Consider the following 21,252-nt stretch of genomic DNA (forward strand, 5'->3'; position numbering starts at 1 on the left):
GTTCAGTCTGAAATGAGCCAAACTCTAAACAGTGCAATGTGCTTGATCATGCTGTGTAATTCATAACCACGTTGTTATTCTCGTTTATATGAGGAGTTAAAGGCTTAAGACGTGAGTGAGTTCACCTCAGTAAACTAGTTTAGTTCGTTCGACAGGGTTTTTACCTTGAGAGCTGATTTTGACGGCCATGTCATCGGAAACTATTCTCACTGTGCGCCTTGTTCGCTCTTTTGAACATCGCAACTTCAAGCCAGTGGTGTTCCGAGGTGTCAGTTTAGATCAGAAAGTCGAGGAGTTTATTGCTTTTGTAAAGAAAGGTAAGCTGTATTCTGCATGTCTCTCCAAACTCAATACGGCGAATTAAAGTTACAGTGGCTCATCTGCAAAAAGTCTTTCATGTAGATTTATGAACCATTGGCCTCTTTTACATTTAGACGTTTCATCCAGGGATGGTTTGCCCCTACCTTTTAAAAAATATAATTATGGTAAGTAACTTCTGCAAAGGTCGATGTGATCAATACAATGTGTTCACAACACCGACCAACCCTCTGTCATGTTTACAGACACCATGAAGATCATTCATCAAGCACATGGAGCAAAGGTATGGGCTCTGATCAGAACTAAAGCACCACCCTGAAACAAGTTAAATTTCATTTTTAATTGAAATACATGTGATGTGATGTTCTTAATGAAAGTTTCTTCTTCTTTCGGTTTTATGGCGGTTGGCAACTAGCTTCAATGGTGCATTACCGCCACCAGCTGGACTGGGGTGTGATACTTGAGTTAAAAAAACAAACAAACCCTAAATTCTTTTAGACCTGTGTTCCTTAAGAAACTCAATACATATTTGAAGCAGATTTCACCTGTACTTCTTCGCAGAATGTCCTCCAAGTTTAACACTAATTGTTTCCCTTGCAACTGTAAAATTTAATCTTTGTCTCTTTCTTCCTGGTATTTAGAACATTGCAAAATAACATGCTCTGTAGACTCTGGGCTGCTGCAGAAATCACATTTTCCATCTGCATGCTTTTTTATTATCACCAAAGAACTATTTAATCTTGTGTGTCCAAACCTCATTCTCGAAAAAGCATCCTCCTCTTCCTTACTTCTGTTGGTGTTTTTACTCTTTCCCACTTTGTTCTGGATATTATAAAACTGTCTCCCAGTCTGGCCATTGTCCCATAATGTTTGCCATTTTCCCTTAACTATGTTTTTAATCATATTTTTAATTTCTGCCTTGCTGTAAGCGACTTCAATATTTATGCTGGGATTTCCAGCTGCTTGTTTAGCGCACTCGTCTGCCATCTCATTCCCTACAACTCCTATATGAGCTGGTACCCATACAAGAGTTATCTTAACTCCTGTCTTTAACAGATTATTTGCAACTTGTAATATTTCATACAAAATGTCCTGCCTTGATTTTGACTGGGACGTTCTAATGCTAATCAAAGCTGAGCTGGAGTCTGAAGCAATTACTGCCTTCCTTGGCCCTAGTGAAAGCTTTCTTCTTCTGCTTTTATATTGTTTTATGGCGGTTGGCAAACAGCTTTTAGGTGCATTACCGTCACCTTCTGGACTGGAGTGTGAACCAGACCGTTTACTACCCTATTGTGCTAAATTCTCCTAATAACTCCTGTATCATTTAAAAATAGCTCTATAGCCCACATTATCTGACCTCGACTGCAATATCTCTCTGATACCTAGTGTCATATTTTAAAATCAGGTAAAAGACTGATGATTCAGTCTTTTACCTGTCTATCAGTCTGTGGTCACCAGTGTCCTGTTTTACACCGTGGTGTGCTGGGGGGCAGCACATCCAAGAAGGACACATCCAGGCTGGACAAACAGACCAGGCGGGCCGGCTCTGTGGTCGGCATGAAGCTGGACTGTCTGGTGACGGTGGCAGAGAAGAGGTCTATGGACAAACTACCGAACATCATGGACGATGCTAGTCACCCTCTGCACACCGTCATCAGCAACCAGAGGAGCCTGTTCAGTGACGGAATGCTCCTTCCTGAGTGCAGGACTAACAGACTTAAAGGAACAGTCCACCGTATTTCCATAATGAAATATGCTCTTATCTGAATTGAGACAAGCTGCTCCGTACCTATCCGAGCTTTGCGCGACCTCCCAGTCAGTCAGACGCAGTCAGACGCGCTGTCACTCCTGTTAGCAATGTAGCTAGGCTCAGTATGGCTAACGGTATTTTTGGGGGCTGTAGTTAGATGCGACCAAACTCTTCCGTGTTTTTCCTGTTTACATAGGTTTATATGACCAGTGATATGAAACAAGTTCAGTTACACAAATTGAAACGTGGCGATTTTCTATGCTATGGAAAGTCCGCACTATAATGACAGGCGTACTAACACCTTCTGCGCGCTTCGGCAGCGCGTTGATATCTGAGCTCTGTATCAATGCACTGCCGAAGCGCGCAGAAGGTGTTAACCATCACTGAGACCAACAAGCTGATACACAGTACAGCAACAGTAATCATGGAGATGCTTGGACACAAGGTGGGCTCGGGACATAACAAACAGTATCCACCATGGAAGAGACAATTAGAGGCCAAGATAAAGGCAGCACAGAGAGAAGTTAGCCAGCTAGCTGAACTACAGAAAGGGAACATGGTGAATAAAGGGGCACCCAGGAAGTACAACTCACTCTCCATACCAGAGGCACTCGAAACTGCCAAACAGCGACTAACAGCTCTGGCCACCCGGTTGAAGAGATACACCAAGGAGGGAGAGGCCAGAAGAATAAACAAGCTGTTCTCCACTGAACCAGCCAAGGTGTACTCTCAGTGGCAGGGGAACAACAACCGGTCAGACCCACCAAGAGCTGAGGTGGAAAAATACTGGAAAGACATATGGGAAAGAAAGGCATCACACAACACCGATGCCCAATGGTTAGTGGACCTAAGAGTTGACCACAGCAACCTCCCAGAACAAGAACCAGTAACCATCTCAATGGCAGATGGCCAAGAAAGAGTGTCAAAGATGAAGAGCTGGACAGCACCAGGCCCCGATATGATCCATACGTACTGGCTGAAGAAGCTAACTGCACTCCATGAACGCCTAGCAGCACAGATGAACCAGCTGCTGAGGGATGGAACCCACCCAGAATGGCTAACCCAAGGCAGGACAGTCCTAATCATGAAGGACCCCCAGAAGGGACCCATCCCATCCAACTACCGGCCAATTACCTGTCTCTGCACAACATGGAAGGCCCTGTCAGGCATCATTGCGGCAAAAATGAGCAAGCATGTGGCTCAATACATGAGCGAGGCACAGAAAGGGATTGGCAGTAACACCAGAGGAGCCAAGCACCAGCTACTGGTTGATAGAACAGTTGCCCGAGACTGTAAGAAGAGACAGACCAACCTGTGCACTGCCTGGATTGACTACAAGAAAGCCTACGACTCAATGCCACACACATGGATACTGGAATGTCTGGAACTGTATAAGATCAACAGGAACCTAAGGACCTTTATCCAGAACTCAATGGAAATGTGGAAGACAACCCTAGAGGCCAACTCAAAACCCATTGCCCAAGTCAACATCAAGTGCGGCATATACCAAGGAGATGCGCTATCGCCACTGCTGTTCTGCATAGGCCTGAACCCCCTCAGTCGGATCATCACGAAGAGCGGCTACGGGTACCGATTCCGTAGTGGGGCAACAATCAGCCACCTGCTCTACATGGATGACATCAAGCTGTATGCCAGGAACGAGCGAGAAATAGACTCGCTGATCCACACCACCCGGATCTACAGCGATGACATAGGGATGTCATTCGGATTGGACAAGTGTGGCTGGATGGTCTCAAGGAGAGGCAAGATGATCCGAACTGAGGGGATTGACCTACCAGAGGGCAACATAGGTGATATCCAAGACAGCTACAAGTACCTTGGCATCCCACAGGCTAATGGAAACCATGAAGAAGCCACAAGGAAGTCAACCACAGCCAAATACCTCCAGAGAGTAAGGCAGGTCCTGAAAAGTCAGCTGAATGGTAAGAACAAGGTCCGAGCCATCAACATGTACGCACTACCAGTCATCAGATACCCCGCTGGTATTATAAACTGGCCAAAGGAGGAGATAGAAGCCACAGATATCAAGACTAGAAAGCTCCTCACCATGCATGGAGGGTTCCACCCCAAGTCCAGCACCCTGAGACTATACACCTAAGTGGAAAGAGGGAGGCCGAGGGCTAGTGAGCATCAAGACCACGGTCCAGGATGAAACATCGAAAATCCGAGAATACATCAGAAAGATGGCCCCAAAGGATGAACTGCTAAGTGAATGTCTCAGGCAGCAGAACCCTGATGAGAGTGCAGAGGAGGAGGAGGAACAGACAACCTGGAGGGACAAACCCCTACATGGCATGTACCACCGTCAGATAGAGGAAGTGGCTGAGATCAAGAAATCCTACCAGTGGCTGGATAATGCAGGACTGACAGACAGCACAGAGGCACTAATCATGGCAGCACAAGAACAGGCCATAAGCACAAGAGCCATAGAGGCCAGGATCTACCAGAGTAGATCAGACCCAAGATGCAGACTGTGCAAAGAAGCCCCTGAAACAGTCCAGCACATAGTAGCAGAGTGTAAGATGCTAGCTGGATCAGCGTACATGGAGAGGCACAACCAAGTGGCTGGGACAGTATACAGGAACATCTGCAACCAGTATGGAATAGAAGTACCCAAGTCCCAATGGGCCATACCACAGAAGATGGCTGAGAACAACAGGGCCAAGGTTCTGTGGGACTTCAGCTTCCAGACTGACAAACAGATCCTGGCTAACCAACCGGACATAGTGCTGGTGGACAAAGAGCAGAAGAGGGTGGTGGTGATAGATGTGGCGATCCCAGCTGACGCCAACATCAGGAAGAAGGAACATGAGAAACTTGAGAAGTATCAAGGGTTGAAAGAGCAGCTGGAACGGATGTGGAAGGTCAAGGGTTGCGTGGTCCCCGTGGTAGTGGGGGCACTTGGGGCAGTAACCCCCAAACTGGGAGAGTGGCTCCAGCAAATCCCAGGAACAACATCTGAAGCCTCAGTCCAGAAGAGCGCAGTCCTAGGAACATCGAAGATACTGCGCAGAACCTTCAAACTCCCAGGCCTCTGGTAGAGGACCCGAGCTTGAGGATGACATGGATACCACCCCCCCGCTGGGGGTGAGAAGGAGATATAAAAAAAAATCAGGGCTGTGAAAAATCCGCGGAATTCTGCGAATTTGGCCACCAAAAATATCATTTTAGTAAATCATCTAATTTTGCAATAAAAATGGGAGGGGGTAGGTTTCTTCTGCAACAATGACAGACCGGTTTACGGCATTTGCGCCATGCTTACACACCACGGCACGAATCTTGTGCTCTTTAAACACGCTTTCGATATCAACGGTTTTGAAAAGGAGAATTTCGCGGTATGTCCGTGTCACAGAGGGACATTGTTCAGAGGGAGGACGGCGAGACTGACGATGTCAAAAACATTTGACAAGGAAAACGGCATCAGAAATCCATGGAATTGGCGATAGCTGAAGTTTAAAGCAGGTAGTGAATATCTCCATGAGCACATACGGAAGTTAAAAGAACTGGGGAAAGCTTATTGCATCTTGTGCCATCAGGATGTGAAGTACGGTTCTGGTGGAAGAACGCGTTTGGTTGACCATGTTAAAGGAAAAAAAACATGCGGAATTGGTGAAATTGAAGCTGTCGAACTATAGATTACCAGGTAGACCATCTTGTTCATATATATATATATATATATATATATATATATATATATATATATAAATTTATAATAATAAACAGTTCAAATTAAATGGCATGGTTGAGAAAATATTTGCTTTCAGGAGATGCTTCAAATCTATCAATATACACAAAATCTGTTCAGCTTCTGGGGCCCCCGGCTCCTGGGGGGCTGCTCCTCCCAGACCCCCTGCTAAAATTGTTTCCTATATATACAGTTGTGTTCAAAATAATAGCAGTGTGTTTAAAAACGTGAGTAAAGCTCAAAATCCTTATAATAGTTTATTTCCATGCATTGGGAACACTGCACATTATATTCTACATCAAAACATGAAGAAAAGTGTATCAATATTTTAATTACTTTACAGAAAATGAAGAAAAATGAACATTGGGCTGTTCAAAAAAATAGCAGTGTCTGCATTTTTCATTACAAACTCCAAATATTTACTGTATAAACTGAAAAAATCTTAAGGATTTAGTATTCCTGTGAATCACTAAACTAACATTTAGTTGTATAACCACGGTTTCTGAGAACTTCTGGCACCTGTGAACAGGTATTCCAGCCCAGGATGATTTGACAACATTCCACAATTCCTCTGCATTTCTTGGTTTTGCCTCAGAAACAGCATTTTTGATGTCACCCCACAAGTTTTCTATCGGATTAAGGTCCGGGAATTGGGCTGGCCACTCCATAACTTTCATTTTGTTGGTCTTGAACCCTGATGCTGCTCGCTTACTGGTGTGTTTGGGGTCGTTGTCTTGTTGAAACACCCATTTCAAGGGCATTTCCTCTTCAGCATAAGGCAACATGACCTCCTCAAGTATTTTGATATATGCAAACTGATCCATGATCCCTGGTATGCGATAAATGGGCCCAACACCATAGTAAGAGAAACATCCCCATATCATGATGCTTGCACCACCATGCTTCACTGTCTTCAGAGTGTACTGTGGCTTGAATTCAGTGTTTGGGGGTCGTCTGAAAAACTGTCTGCGGCCCTAGGACCCAAAAAGAACAATTTTACTTTCATCAGTCCACAATGTTTTTCCATTTCTCTTTAGGCCAGTCGATGTGTTCTTTGGCAAATTGTATCCTCTTCAGCGCATCTTTTTTTTTTTTTAACAGTGGAACTTTGCGGGAGCTTCTTGCCGATAGATTAGCTTCACACAGGCATCTTCTAATTGTCACAGTACTCACAGGTAACTTCAGACCGTCTTTGATCACCCTGGAGCTGATCATTGGCTGAGTCTTTGCCATTTTGGCTATTTTTCGATCCATTCGAATGGTAGTCTTCTGTTTTCTTCCATGTCTCTCTGGTTTTGCTGTCCATTTTAAAGCACTGGAGATCATTTTAGCCGAGCAGCCCATCATTTTCTGCACTTCTTTACAGTATACACTGTGTTCCAAATTATTATGCAAATCATATTTTCTCAGATTTTCCTAAATTATCTATATTAATGGCAGTCATCATGATTTTCCAGTCATCAACCATTAGAGTACAAATGTTTTTGAACGAACCTCCCAATGATAACAGTAAATTTTTAAGAAATAAAAAACACAAATGCACCCAAAGTGCATGTTCCAAATTATTATGCACAATTGAGTTTCCAAACATTTTATTGTCATAAAGAACAAAAAATGGTCATGTGTGAAATTAGAAACATTAGCAGGTCATGACTAACTGAAATGTAACTGAAATCAAACACTATTTAAATCAAAACATTATCACAAGTGAAGTCACATCTGAACATAGGACCCCTTGTTGAAAAGGACCTTCTCAAGTCTTCCATCCATTGAATTTGTCAGTTTTTGGATAGTATCTGCTGGAACTGCCTTGCATGAGGACAGAATAGCCTCCCAGAGCTGTTGTTGAGATGTGAACTGCCTCCCACCATCATAAACACTTCTCTTGATGATGCTCCAAAGGTTCTCAATAGGGTTGAGGTCAGGGGAGGATGGGGGCCACACCATAAGTTTGTCTCCTTTGATGCCCATTGCAGCCAGAGATGCAGATGTATCCTTTGCAGCATGACATGGTGCATTGTCATGCATGAAAATGATCTTGTTTCGAAAAGCACGATTCTTCCTTTTGAACCATGGCAGGAAGTGTTCTTTGAGGAACTCCACATACGTTATGGATGTCATCTTCACACCATCAGGGATCCTAAAAGGGCCAACAAGCTCTCTCCCCATGATTCCAGCCCAAAACATCACTCCACCACCTCCTTGTTGGCGCCGTAGCCTTGTTTGCATGGGGTGGCCGTCAACCAACCATCCACCACTCCATCCATCTGGACCATCGAGGGTTGCACGACATTCATCGGTGAACAGAACAGTTTTGAAGTCAGTCTTCATGTATTGCCTGGCCCACTGGAGCCGTTTCTGCTTGTGTCCAATGGATAGGGGAGGTCGAAACGATGGCTTACGCACCACTGCAAACCCCTGGAGGACCCTGCATCTTGTTGTTCGGGGCATGTTGGAGGCACCAGCAGCTTCAAAAACTTGTCTGCTGCTATGACAGGGCATTTTTACAGCTGCTCTTTTGATCCAATGTATTTGCCTGTAGGAAAGAGTCCTGGATTTTCCATTATCAGCACGCACACGTGTGTGTGCTCTGAATCAGCTACATACTTCTTGATAGTGCGATGATCGCGATGAAGTCTCTTGGCAATTTTGATTGTTGCCATGCCTTGACCCAAACATTCAACTATTTTGTTGCTTTTCAGCAGCCGACAGGTCCTTTTTCTTGCCCATTTTGGTTGAAAATGGTAGCCTGCTTAATAATGTGGGACAACCTTCTTTAGTAGTTTCCCCTTTAATTGGACTCACCTGCCAAACTAATTAGCACAGGTGTCTTCAATTGGTTTCCGTGATATACAGAGCCCTGATACACATTACCATTCATGAGTTTAACTGGGGGCGGCACGGTGGTGTAGTGGTTAGCGCTGTCGCCTCACAGCAAGAAGGTCCTGGGTTCGAGCCCCAGGGCCGGCGAGGGCCTTTCTGTGCGGAGTTTGCATGTTCTCCCCGTGTCCGCGTGGGTTTCCTCCGGGTGCTCCGGTTTCCCCCACAGTCCAAAGACATGCAGGTTAGGTTAACTGGTGACTCTAAATTGACCGTAGGTGTGAATGTGAGTGTGAATGGTTGTCTGTGTCTATGTGTCAGCCCTGTGATGACCTGGCGACTTGTCCAGGGTGTACCCTGCCTTTCGCCCGTAGTCAGCTGGGATAGGCTCCAGCTTGCCTACGACCCTGTAGAAGGATAAAGCAGCTAGAGATAATGAGATGAATGAATGAGATGAGTTTAACTGACAAACAAACAAAAAATATCTTACCTTACCACTCTTAAACACTTGTTGCATAATAATTTGGAACACAGTGTACGTTTTACCTCTCCAATCAACGTTTTAATCAAAGCACGCTGTTCTTCTGAACAATGTCTGGAACGACCCATGTTTCTCAGGTTTTCAGAGAGAAATGGATGTACAACATGTGCTGGCTTCATCCTTAAATTAGGGCCACCTGACTGACATCTGTTTTTTCACAGAATGAATGACCTCACTAAGTAAACTCCACACTGCTATTATTTTGAACACGTCCCTTTCACTTAATTATTCGATTATACAGACTCAGGAGCATGCATATCATGAATGTTGGGTCTGTTGGTTTTCTATGACTCTACTACACCTACTGGTAAATTATTTGCCATGTAGTAATATAATTTCCACCAAAAACAGTGATTGATCTGGTTAGTCGTGTTGGACTGCTATTATTTTGAACACAAATGTATATGAATATATGAAATTTTTTTTTTGTCTCTCTCTTGATGTGTCCAAAAGTTCCAGAACATTCAGAAGAGAGGTATCTGTAACTAACTTAAGAGAGATTCTGAGCAGGGAACACGAACATGTTTACCTTGTGGGGGTTAAGGCAGGATCGCTCTGGAGTTGCCAGCTGTGCTGAGCATTCTCTCAGAGCTGGTGCTTGTTGCACAAATACACAATTTGGCCATTAAAGGAAATCTTCTCTGATTATCATGCCACCACATCAGGGGATCAGATGATGCATCAAGTGCTTCTTCCTGAAAGAATTTGGTCAGCTCTGTATCAACTTGATCTCTTTTTGGTACTGCAGCCTGTGCCTGATTTGTGAGTTGGGCTCTTCTGTTCTGAAGGAGGTCACTCAGTCTTTTCTTCCTCACGGGTGCTGGTGTAGGGTCGTCGTCATTTTCCCCTGACACCTTTTATTGGAGCTCTCACTCTCGCTAGCACTTTCTTTGCTTCCTTCTTTGTCTTCTATGTGTAGCAACTCTTCAGTGAGCTGCTGTTTGATGTCATCCAAAACAGCTGCATCCTCCATGCCACCACGATACCTTGGATCCAAGAGTCCACCTTTGTCAGGAGGACTTGGATTTCAGGTGGGCTGTATTTCTCCATCAATACCCTGCACATGTTTGACTTTGTTTGCTGTCAGTGCAGTATCATTGGCGTCCGGTGATAAAAGTTCACCTTTCAGAAGTTCTAACACAGGCTTTACTGAGGACACAGTGACACGTTTCCCCAGAGAGAACGTCTGTGAAATCAGCCACTGGCTTCATTGCTGCATTAATGGAGTCTAACACCGAAACATCCTGCCAGGTCGGGTTGAGGTGGACATGTTTTCGGTCTTCAACCAGTACACGTCTTGTGGCTAGGAGTTGCTCCAGCACCCTCTGGCCATCCTTAAAAAAAATCCGTTTCCTGTCCACCGGGTGAGCAAAAAAATTGGGAGGGAGGGATTTTTATTTATGGATGGATAAGAAATTGCAATGCTGTGTTTGCTTTTTCTTTCAGTACTTTTTTTATTACAAAAGCAGACACATTTAATAAAATGACAGTTTAATCAACTGAAACTTGTACAAAAACTTTAAGTTAGCATTTTAAATGCTGACTGCACAAAACTTTTACAGAGGTACTTAAAATGTTTTGAACACTAAACTTTGTACTGCACTGCACTCGTTTGACATTCAGAATTTTTATGTAAGAGTTCCGTTCTCATTTTGAATAGATCTATTAGGTTCTACAGATCTGTCAGGGTCATTAACAAAGTAGGTAATGAATTTCGCATAACAAAACTCAAAAGCTGTTTGTAACGTCTCGGATGGATCAAGATCAAACGAATTTTCCAGTAACGGTTTGTGATGGTCCGACACACGGACTTTTTGTAGTTCTAAATCGACCGTTAGGCCTAGTTCGGATGAAATTACACTATTAAAATGATCACTGAATGATTTGTTTTTCTGAATCTTTACTATTTTGTTGTTCACTAGAATACCATTTTGCGATTTCACACTTAAGCAAATGTTTGAAAACTCCGGATCTCCTTCCTTCATGGTGGCTGCCATTTTTTTGTGCCGCACGGCGCATGCGCAGAGCTGATTCGATTCTATATTCTGCGCGGAATGCGTAAATGTCAAGTTCGATTTTAGATTTACGAGCCCGAAAAAAAATGTTGAAAAACCGGCGTTAAAAAAAAATTTCAACCGCACAAACGGCACTCACCCGGCCGGTGGACCGGAAACGGAACTTTTTTTTTTTTGCTTGGTTCTCCATCGTGTGGAAACATCCTGTGGGAAAGATAGGAATTGCTCTTTTTCATTAGTTTAATCTATACCATCACATTAAAAACACGTACTACTTTTTACATTTCCAGTGTTTATCAAAAGTAACTGTACATATTATTTTATAATCCAACAAATGATGTGATTATTACCTGCATACTGATTGAATCATTTACATTGCAGGCTCTAAAAATAAGTTGCAAATAAAAAAAGAACCCTTTAAATATATTGTGTTGCAATATCAATTTAGTAAGGTTTTCAATATTCTGTAACATGTCAACTATCAATGATTCATCCATCACTCACCAGTACTAAACTGTGTTGAGGAAGATTAGCTTCAGTTTGTGCCTTCCTCAGGTCTCTCTTCTTTATCCAGCTCATGTTGAAAGTGTTGACCAGATTTCTACAAAGGCCCATGGCACGTGCTATGCATTTCCATGTCACTGTCCAAACCATGGGTCACAGCCAAATGGAGATTGCAGCCAAAACAACTGAGCTATGGCCAGCCAAGATTGCGTATTGCTGCCACAATGTTAGCACTGTTGTTTGTAGTTATACAAACCAGTTTATTCTCATCCAGTGCCCAATCTGCTAAAGCAGACTTCAGAATTTCTGCAAGTATAGCAGCAGTATCGTTCTCTGGTATGTATTTAGTCTCAACACTTTGACTGCAGTGTCCAGTCAGCAGTTACATTATGTAATGTATGGTTAAGCTCATATAGGGGGTCATATTTGAGCTTGACCACATGTCAGTAGTGGCAGAGTAAAACGAGACGTTTATCTCAGCCAGAATGTCATCTTTGACTTGGTTGTACAAAGCTGGGATGGCAGTTTGTGAAACGTACTTTTTTTTGGTAATTCATACTGTTTATCAAATTTCTGCAGCATTTCTCTAAATGTTGCCTTTTCTACTGTGTTAAATGGCAGCATCTCTTTGGCTATATATCGAGTTACGCTTTCTGTTAGCGTATGCCATTTGGCACGGTCCTGTTTATATTTATTTTGTCGGGCAAAAGCATCACTAATGCGCAACTGTTGCAGCTTTTGACCCCAGCTTAGAACACTGGATGGGGTGATTGTGTTTGAGATGCGTATGCAAATTTGTGGTGTTAGCCTGCTTCGTTGAGACGGTTTTAAAACAAATTTTACAAACCGGCTCATTCAAATTGGTTGGTTCACCTCTGTTGTTAGGCACAAATCCAAAATATTCCCACACCGGAGCCGTGCAATTTGGCTTATGAACCAGTTCCATTTAATTCCGAACTTGTTGGCTGGAATAATTTGTAAACAAACTCGAGTCGAACAAACACATTCACTGTCTGTACAGCGGAGCAACTTGTTGCCTTTTCCCCCTTCAGTGGATACCCTGGCTGGATAACTGTTGCATACTGGGAGGCCCCGCCTCTGACAGAGTGCCGCGTGAGACAACGGAAAACAACGTGGCGTTTTATCCAGTCAATGGGTCAAGCGAATACTCTGGCGACTTCCCTATGTAGATGTACAGTGCGTAAATGCCAAAATCGCAGTAAAAAAAAATTACCGAGTTCATTTTCATTTATCATACGATAAGTCGGTATATCGAATATCGTGACAGGCCTACTGTCACCTATGATCGCTTGCAGGCGCAACCATCAAGCAAGTCAAAAACTTCAGATATCTTGGGTCTTATATTGTGGACTCAGAAAGGGACATGAAGACCTGTAAGGCACTAGCGTGGGTAGCTTGTAATAAGCTTAACCACATATGGAACTCCAGCCTGGCTAACGACCAGAAACTCGGCTTGTTTCACATGTTGATCGAGCCAGTCCTCCTCTACGGATCTGAGACATGGACGCTAACCATGCGTCAACAACGACGGCTAGACGGAGCATATACCAACTTGCTTCGACGTGTCCAAAACATTCACTGGTCAGAACACCCCACACGTGAGCACATCTACGGAAACATTCCACCTATTTCCCAGACACTCACAAAGTGACACCTCCAATTTGCCGGTCACTGTTATCATGCAACAGGTGAAGTGATCCAGTCAATTCTGCTCTGGAAACAGAGTGGCCACGTCCACTCAAAGAGGAATGACCTTCCCTGATGTCATCGCAAGGGACTCGGGGATACAAAAGTTGGACTTGGGGAGCGCAATCAGCAACCGAGAAGTGTGGTACGAGGTGGTTGCGGGTGTCCCGACCTCTTGAGGCCGGATGATGGTGATGATGATGATTCAGGGCACAACTGTGTATTTAAGATACAGCTTGCATCTTAACTACACACAGTTGTGCAAGTGTGGGTGGAATCAGTGACTTGGTCCTCTTGTTGATGAGTCTTAGACACTGGCCTTTCATTTAAATTAAGATCTTTTGCCTGACTAGATACTGTGAATTGTACTGCCAATTCTTGTGATGTGACTGAAAAACCTTTTGTGTCACAGGTCTGCTACAGGTTTGTCTCTTTGATGGTAACAGTGCAGAACTTGCTTTTTCATTCACAGGTTCCTTTCCTCCAGGCTCTTCTCGGGCCCCAACACATCTTTTAAATACTAACTAACTGTATTCTAATTATTTTTTTGTCATGTACATCAAGAGGGATTAATGCTGTAGACATTTTGCAATAAAGGTAAAAATAATTCCTAGATTTCTTTATTTATTCATAACTTTGTAGCTAAAAAAGCAGCAGCAGGTTTAAACACCGAGTCCTGGGAAAACAGCACTTTTGCGCGTGCAAAAAAAGCCCAAATTCAGAAATACAGGGTGTAGCCCAAATTATGTAATTGAAAGGCTTGTAAAGAGCAAGCGCTTCTTTTCTCACTCACCATTTCCCAGAGGCGTTCATTGTTCATGAAATATCCAGCATCGAAGTAATGCTGGAGAGCGCAAACTCAGAGTTCCAGAATGCAGTAGAAGTACATGACACAGCAGCACTGAATTACAGCCGAGACTCCACTCTGCTTGGCTACATAACCCACCAGATGATAAACACGATGCTGTATAAGCATGAAAGATGAAAGTCTGTTTTAGCAGCATGTACAGGTGACATAGTAAAGTGTTAAGGCGCTGCTGCATCAATTTTTCTTTATGTAGAGGCAAAGCAAAAGTAAAATCTCTCTTACCTCAATCAGCAGGCAGTTGAACTGCATTGTGGGCAATATAGGAAATCATTAACCAAAGTAAAAATAGATTGTCTTGGTCCGTGAAAGAAGTTTAACTTCAAAATGTTAAAACTCTAAATGCACACAGCCATTTTGTTCATTTCAATAGAAAATAAATCTTGGATGCCACGGGCGAGCACATGTTAATGCGCAGGCCATTGAGTATGGATTTTTCCTTTAAAGGTAGACTACCGTCTGGATTTTTCAAGTGTAGGTCATAAAAAGAATTTTCCCTGACACCCAGTTATTTTTGTTTATTGGCCCGAAAAGCTACTGAATTCACACAGACTTCCAATTTTATTAGGTGTTTTTATGGAACAATTAATGAATTTAGGGCCACGTGGCCCTAAATTCTCTATTTTTTTTTTTTTCTTGCTTCACCGTGACTCAATTCAAGATGCCATGTCATGCATCACGTGGTGGCCTTTCCCTGTTCATGCAAGGCATTGTGGGATACAAATTTGAAACAGGAGAGAAAAATGGAGGATGTGAGTGTGCAAATGAAATGTGAAAGACCAACTACAGTAACACAAAGCGAGAAGAAAAGGCGTAATGTTGCAGAGAGGAAACGCAGGACCAAACTAATAAATGTCAGCGAGCACCTCAGTGTGATCAGCTGTGATCAAATTAAAGAACTTCCCAGCCACAGAATGGCCTGATATTTTGTGAGCTATTACAGAAATAAACAGATATCACAAAGACCAAATTTCAGTAGCCTTCATGATGTTTTCTTTTTTAATCTGAAAAGTGGCCTCTTGTATAATATGTTGCTCAGATACAAACTCTTTTTTTTTTTTTCTCCCTGTAACATTTAATTTTGTGCTGGAAAATGAATGTTTGTAACTCTAAAATGTTTTTGTACTGACTCGATAATGTAGAAGTCATAAAATAGAAATCTATAAAAAAGTTTGTATAGAAAAAAAATAGGGTGGCTAAGACTTTTGCACAGTGCTGTAGACATGACAATAACTAGATATAATAATTTCTTACTCCTATATTAAAGGTAGACTGCCTTTCAGATTTTCAAGTGTAGGTCATAAAAAAAAAATTCCCTGACGCCCAATTATTTTTGTTTAGTGGACCGAAAGCTACTGAATTCGAATCGCAGACTTCCAATTTCATTAGTTAAAAAAAAAAAAAAATAGAACAACGACCCAATTCAAGATACAATGTCATGCATCACATGGTGGGTTTTCTCGTTCGCGCAAGGCTCTGTGGAATACAAATTTGAAACGGGAGAGAAAAATGGAGGACTTGAGTGTGCGAATTAAATGTGAAAGATGAACTACAGTAATGGAAAGCGAGAAGAAAAGACGTTATGTTGAGAAGGAAAGGAAACACAGGACCAAACTAATAAATATTGGCGGACAGCGAGCACCTCGGTGTGATCAGCTGTTCATTTAGCGACAGAATGATGTAACCGACAGTACACGGTCAAATGTAAACCTGCGCATGCGCACACGGACTTCCTCTGTCTGCTTGACTACACAAAGCGAGCGATTTCATGCACATTATTTGCTTGGGGATCCCCTCAAATTAAATAACTGCCCAGCCACAGAATGGCCTGATATTTTGTGAGATATTACAGAAATAAACAGATATCACAATGACCAAATTTCAGAGGGAAATAAATTTTCACTGAAATTTTTTTTTTTAATGAAATCAAAAGGCAGTCTAGCTTTTAAATACAACCTCCTAAGTGGTCAGACTTTCCGGAAGAATTAATAATTACCAAAAGTTTAAATAATAACCTCTGTGTTTTTTTAAAAATGCTGAAGAATAATGTAACATGCCATTTCTGATTTCAGACTAACGAACTGGTGATGAGTTTAGAGGATGACGAAAAACTGATTCTGCAAAATGGCCTTGATTTGCGAGAATGTGGTATAGGTAATAAATGCACAAATGCGCTCTTCTCCCATCCTGCTGTCACACACATTTTTCTCTTATTTTTTTTGAAGTCTAAAATATGAGTAAAATATACAGTATTGCTTATTTGCTTTATACTGATTGCTGAAGCTTTCAATATACAAATTAATATATCAAGCTCTTTAACAAATGTATATTTTGTTCTGGGAACACTTTCCCAGATTCCAGATAAGCTTTCTGTGGGTGGTAGGATAAATCATGATCTAGAACAATTAATTATGATCTAATGCAGTTTACCTTTATCTGTGGCACATCAGGTTCAGCAGTTTGCTTTAGTATATTGCAAGGCAAATCAATGTCTAGCAATATAATCCCAGGGTTCTATATTATTAATATTGTGCAGCTCTACAACATTATATGTTACAACCCCAATTCCAAGAAAAGTTGGGACACTGTGTAAAACATAAATAAAAACAGAATGTGAAGATTTACGTATCATGGAAACCCTATATTTTATTGAAAATAGTACAAAGACAATATATCAAATGGTGAAACTGAGACATTTTATTGTTTTCTGAAAAATAAATGCTCATTTTGAATTTGATGTCAGCAACATGTTTCAGAAAAGTTGGGACAGGGCAGCAAAAGACTGAAAAAGTTGTATGATGCTTTAAAACAAACAAACAAAAAAAACCTAATTTGATTAATTGGCAGCAGGTCAGTAAAATGACCGGGTATAAAAAGAGCATCCCAAAATGACGGAGTCTCTCAGAAGTAAAGATGGGGAGGGGTTTACCACTTTGTGAAAGGTTACGTGGGCAAACAGTGCAACAGTTTAAGAATAACGTTCCTCGATGTAAAATTGCAAAGAATTTGGGGATCATATCATCTATGGTACATATCATTAAAAGATTCAGAGAATCTGGAGAAATTTCTGTATGCAAGAGACAAGGCTGAAAACTGACATTGAATGCCTGTGATCTTCAGGCCCTCAGGAGACACTGCATTAAAAGCAGACATGTGTCTGTAGTGGAAATCACCTGTATGGGCTCAGGAACACTTCAGAAAACCATCGTCTGTGAAAACAGTTCATTACTGCAACCACAAATGCAAGTCAAACCATATAGAAACAATATCTAGAAACACCGCCACCTTCTCTGGGCCTGAGCTCTTTTACGGTGGACTGAGGCAAAGTGGGAAAACAGTCCTGAGGTCTGATTTAATCATAAGTAGGAATTCTTTTTAGAAATCATGGACACCATGTCCTCCAGGCTAAAGAGGAGTGGGACCATCGGGTTTGGTATCAGTGCACAGTTCAAAAGCCAGCATCTGTGATGGTATGAGGGTGCATTAGTGCCCATGACATGGGTAGTTTGTACAGCTGGGAAGGCATCATTAATGCTGAATGATGTATACATGTTTCAGAGCAATATGCTGCCATCCAGACAAACTCTTTTTTTCAGGGAAGGCCTTCCTTCTTTCAGCAAGACAAAGCCAAACCGCTTTCTGCACATATTAAAACTGCATGTCTCTGTAGTAAGAGTCCAGGTGCTAAACTGGCCTGCCTGCAGTCCAGACCTGTCTCCCACTGAAAACATTTACTGCATTATGAAGCTCAAAATATGACAAAGGAGACCCTGAAATTGTATATTGGGCAACAATGGGACAACATTTCTCTTTCAAAACTACAGCAATTGGCCTCCTCAGTTCCTAACCATTTACAGAGTGTTGTTAAAAGTAGATGTGATGCAACACAGTGGTAAACACACCCCTGTCCCAACTTTTTGTGAAACATGTTACTGACATCAAATGCAAAATGAGTATATATTTAAAAAAATAAATAAATAAATAAAATGTCTGTTTCAACATTTGATATGTTGTCTTTGTACTATTTTCAGTGAAATATAGGGTTTCCGTGATTTTGCAAATTATCACATTCTGTTTTATTTATAGTTTACACAGCGTCCCAATGTTTTTGGAATTGGGGTTGTAAACAATATGAATAATGTATGTGATTTTGCTGCTATAGCTCACTGTTTCTCCTCCTTTAGCTGACCACTTGCAAAATGTGGATGTGAAACTTTATCAAACTTGGATTATCATGTCACTGCAATGTCAGTGTGTGGTTATCATGTGACCTCACAGTACATCATTATTTATCAGAGGCCTAAATTTGCAATAAGGCGTACAATTTTTTTTTTGGCCACAGTTGCGCAAAGGGTTGTTTTTTGGTGCATATCCCATTTGGTCTCACTGTGCTGTGTCTGTTGTTCTTTCAGCCAATGAAACAGAAATAGCCTTCTTCAAGATGAGTGACTATGAAAAGTACAAGGCCAATCCTCAGACTGTGTGGTGAGACACAAGAAAGTGACGTGAGGGAATCCTGATGTGTTTTTATTTAGAAGAATCAGTGCAACATCCTGAGCAGCTTCATGTCTACTTGCGTTTGCATTGTCCAGGATCAGCCAGACTGAAAATGGTGTTTTTAATTTTATTCCAGTTTCTTCAAGTCAGTTAAAAAAAAAAACTTTTTCATCAGGATTAATTTTAGAGAGACATGATTTAAGTTCCATAATTTGGACAAATTGAATACAGGAGAGGTTGTTTTTTTTTTTTTTTTTTTTTTGGTATGGCTTGCACCATTTCACAGTAATGTATGCACTGCCAGATATATATTAACATTATTTACCAGTATAAAAATGTTTCATGTTTTAATACCACCTGTTTTCTTTTAATTACTTATCAGTCAGCGGTGCATGTGACTGAAATTGTCTTTATTAAATAAATATAATTAAAATCCAATTTATGTCTGTTTTTTTCCAATAGAGGAATAATCACTAGTTTTGAAAGGTTCCGTACCAACATGTACATCATTGTTTATTGCATGCAAGTGCACAAGAATGTTTCTAGAAGATAACTCTCACTGAACCAAGATAAGGTGATGGTGTATGCCAGATTTAGTATTATGGTAATTCCAAATGGACTTATTCAGTTCTTCACACCTGAGAACATGATTAGTATGGGTGGGCTGAGTTGTTAGAGGTAACTGTGTGCCACCTTTTTAATTGGAAATACCAGATAATCCAAGATTTGAAACTGAGCAGTGAGCGTAGCAACAATTTGTGGACTTTTTTTCAAAGTCCAATGCTTGGTGAACTTTCACTAGATAAGGACACTTTTAATTGCTGCAATCAGGGTTGAGGATGTATGTCAACTGGCTTAGCATGGGAATTGTTGGAAATCACTAACAAGCACTGGTTAAGGTATAACCTTGTTGATAATTATATTTACTGTGGGCCAAAAGAGGTAAGCTTTTGATGACAGGATATTGGCTTAGTGGAATGGTTGTAAAGATAGTTAATGTTTGTTTTTATATATATATATAATCATTCAAACGTTTGGGGTCACTTTGAAATTTCCTTATTTTTGAAAGAAAAGCACTGTTCTTTTCAATGAAGATCACTTTAAACTAATCAGAAATACACTCTATACATTGCTAATGTGGTAAATGACTATTCTAGCTAAATTCTGCTAAATGTCTGGTTTTTGGTGCAATATCTATATAGGTGTATAGAGGCCCATTTCCAGCAACTATCACTCCAGTGTTCTAATGGTACAGTGTGTTTGCTCATTGCCTCAGAAGGCTAATGGATGATTACAAAACCCTTGTACAATCATGTTAGCACAGCTGAAAACAGTTTAGCTCTTTTTAGAGAAGCTATAAAACTGACCTTCCTTTGAGCAGATTGAGTTTCTGGAGCATCACATTTGTGGGGTCGATTAAATGCTCAAAATGGCCAGAAAAATGTCTTGACTATATTTTCTATTCATTTTACAACTTGCGGTGGTAAATAAAAGTGTGACTTTTCATGGAAAACACAAAATTGTCTGGGTGACCACAAACTTTTGAACGGTAGTGTGTATATATCTCATCTCATTATCTGTAGCCGCTTTATACTGTTCTACAGGGTCGCAGGCAAGCTGGAGCCTATCCCAGCTGACTACGGGTGAAAGGCGGGGTACACCCTGGACAAGTCGCCAGGTCATCACAGGGCTGACACATAGACACAGACAACCATTCACACTCACACCTACGGTCAATTTAGAGTCACCAGTTAACCTAACCTGCATGTCTTTGGACTGTGGGGGAAACCGGAGCACCCGGAGGAAACCCACGCGGATATGGGGAGAACATGCAAACTCCGCACAGAAAGGCCCTCGCCGGCCACGGGGCTCGAACCCGGACCTTCTTGCTGTGAGGCGACAGCGCTAACCACTACACCAACGTGCCGCCGTGTGTGTGTATATATATATATATATATATATATATATATATATATAGTGCTGTCAAAAATGTCGCATTATTATCGCGTTAACTTGACTCAATTTTAACGGCGATAATTTTTTTATCGCGAGATTAACGCTCTGTGACATGATGTAGGTTTTTCATAAGCTTTTGAAACTGCCAGGAACTTGGAACAGAGACTTTGCTTAGAAAAACGATAGCAGCTAGACTGTAATGCCACGTCCCGCACAGCCAGAGTCCTCTACCCTCCCCCCAAAGAACCAGCGCGGGCATGGCGCGCTAGTCCCGCGCCTCGGGACGAAGAGCCACGGTGCTCGGCTTAGGTTTCGTTTTCCCATCGGCAGCTCCAGCCCGACTTTGCAGTGGCTGTGACAAGACGTGTTATACTCTGCAATAAAAAAAAAAAAAAATTGGTACAAAGCAAGCCCATTCACTTTTTTATGCTGATAAGAGAATTACAATGGTTTTTCATGTGACAAAAATGTGCGATTAAATTGCGATTAATCACGAGTTAACTATGACAGTCGCGACATTAATCGCGAATAAATATTTTTATCGCTTTTATTTTAACAGCACTAATATATATA

At 41.6% G+C, this 21,252-nt stretch overlaps 1 protein-coding gene across 2 annotated transcripts; it reads left to right on the forward strand.

Annotated features, from left to right (window-relative positions):
• c9h2orf76 (chromosome 9 C2orf76 homolog) lies at positions 1-19,121 on the forward strand. 2 transcript variants are annotated; one of them, XM_060930133.1, is made up of 5 exons: positions 1-317; positions 435-485; positions 564-601; positions 16,299-16,380; positions 18,639-19,121. In XM_060930133.1, exons 1-5 carry the CDS (start codon positions 188-190, stop codon positions 18,713-18,715), a joined length of 378 nt encoding a protein of 125 aa, XP_060786116.1. In that variant the 5' UTR covers positions 1-187; the 3' UTR covers positions 18,716-19,121. The 2 variants fall into 2 exon arrangements, with proteins under 2 accessions (XP_060786116.1, XP_060786118.1); XM_060930135.1 differs by lacking the exon at positions 435-485.
• The last annotated feature ends 2,131 nt before the right edge of the window (positions 19,122-21,252 follow it).

Source organism: Neoarius graeffei, chromosome 9 (genome assembly GCF_027579695.1).
Source record: "Neoarius graeffei isolate fNeoGra1 chromosome 9, fNeoGra1.pri, whole genome shotgun sequence".
NCBI lineage: Eukaryota > Metazoa > Chordata > Actinopteri > Siluriformes > Ariidae > Neoarius > Neoarius graeffei.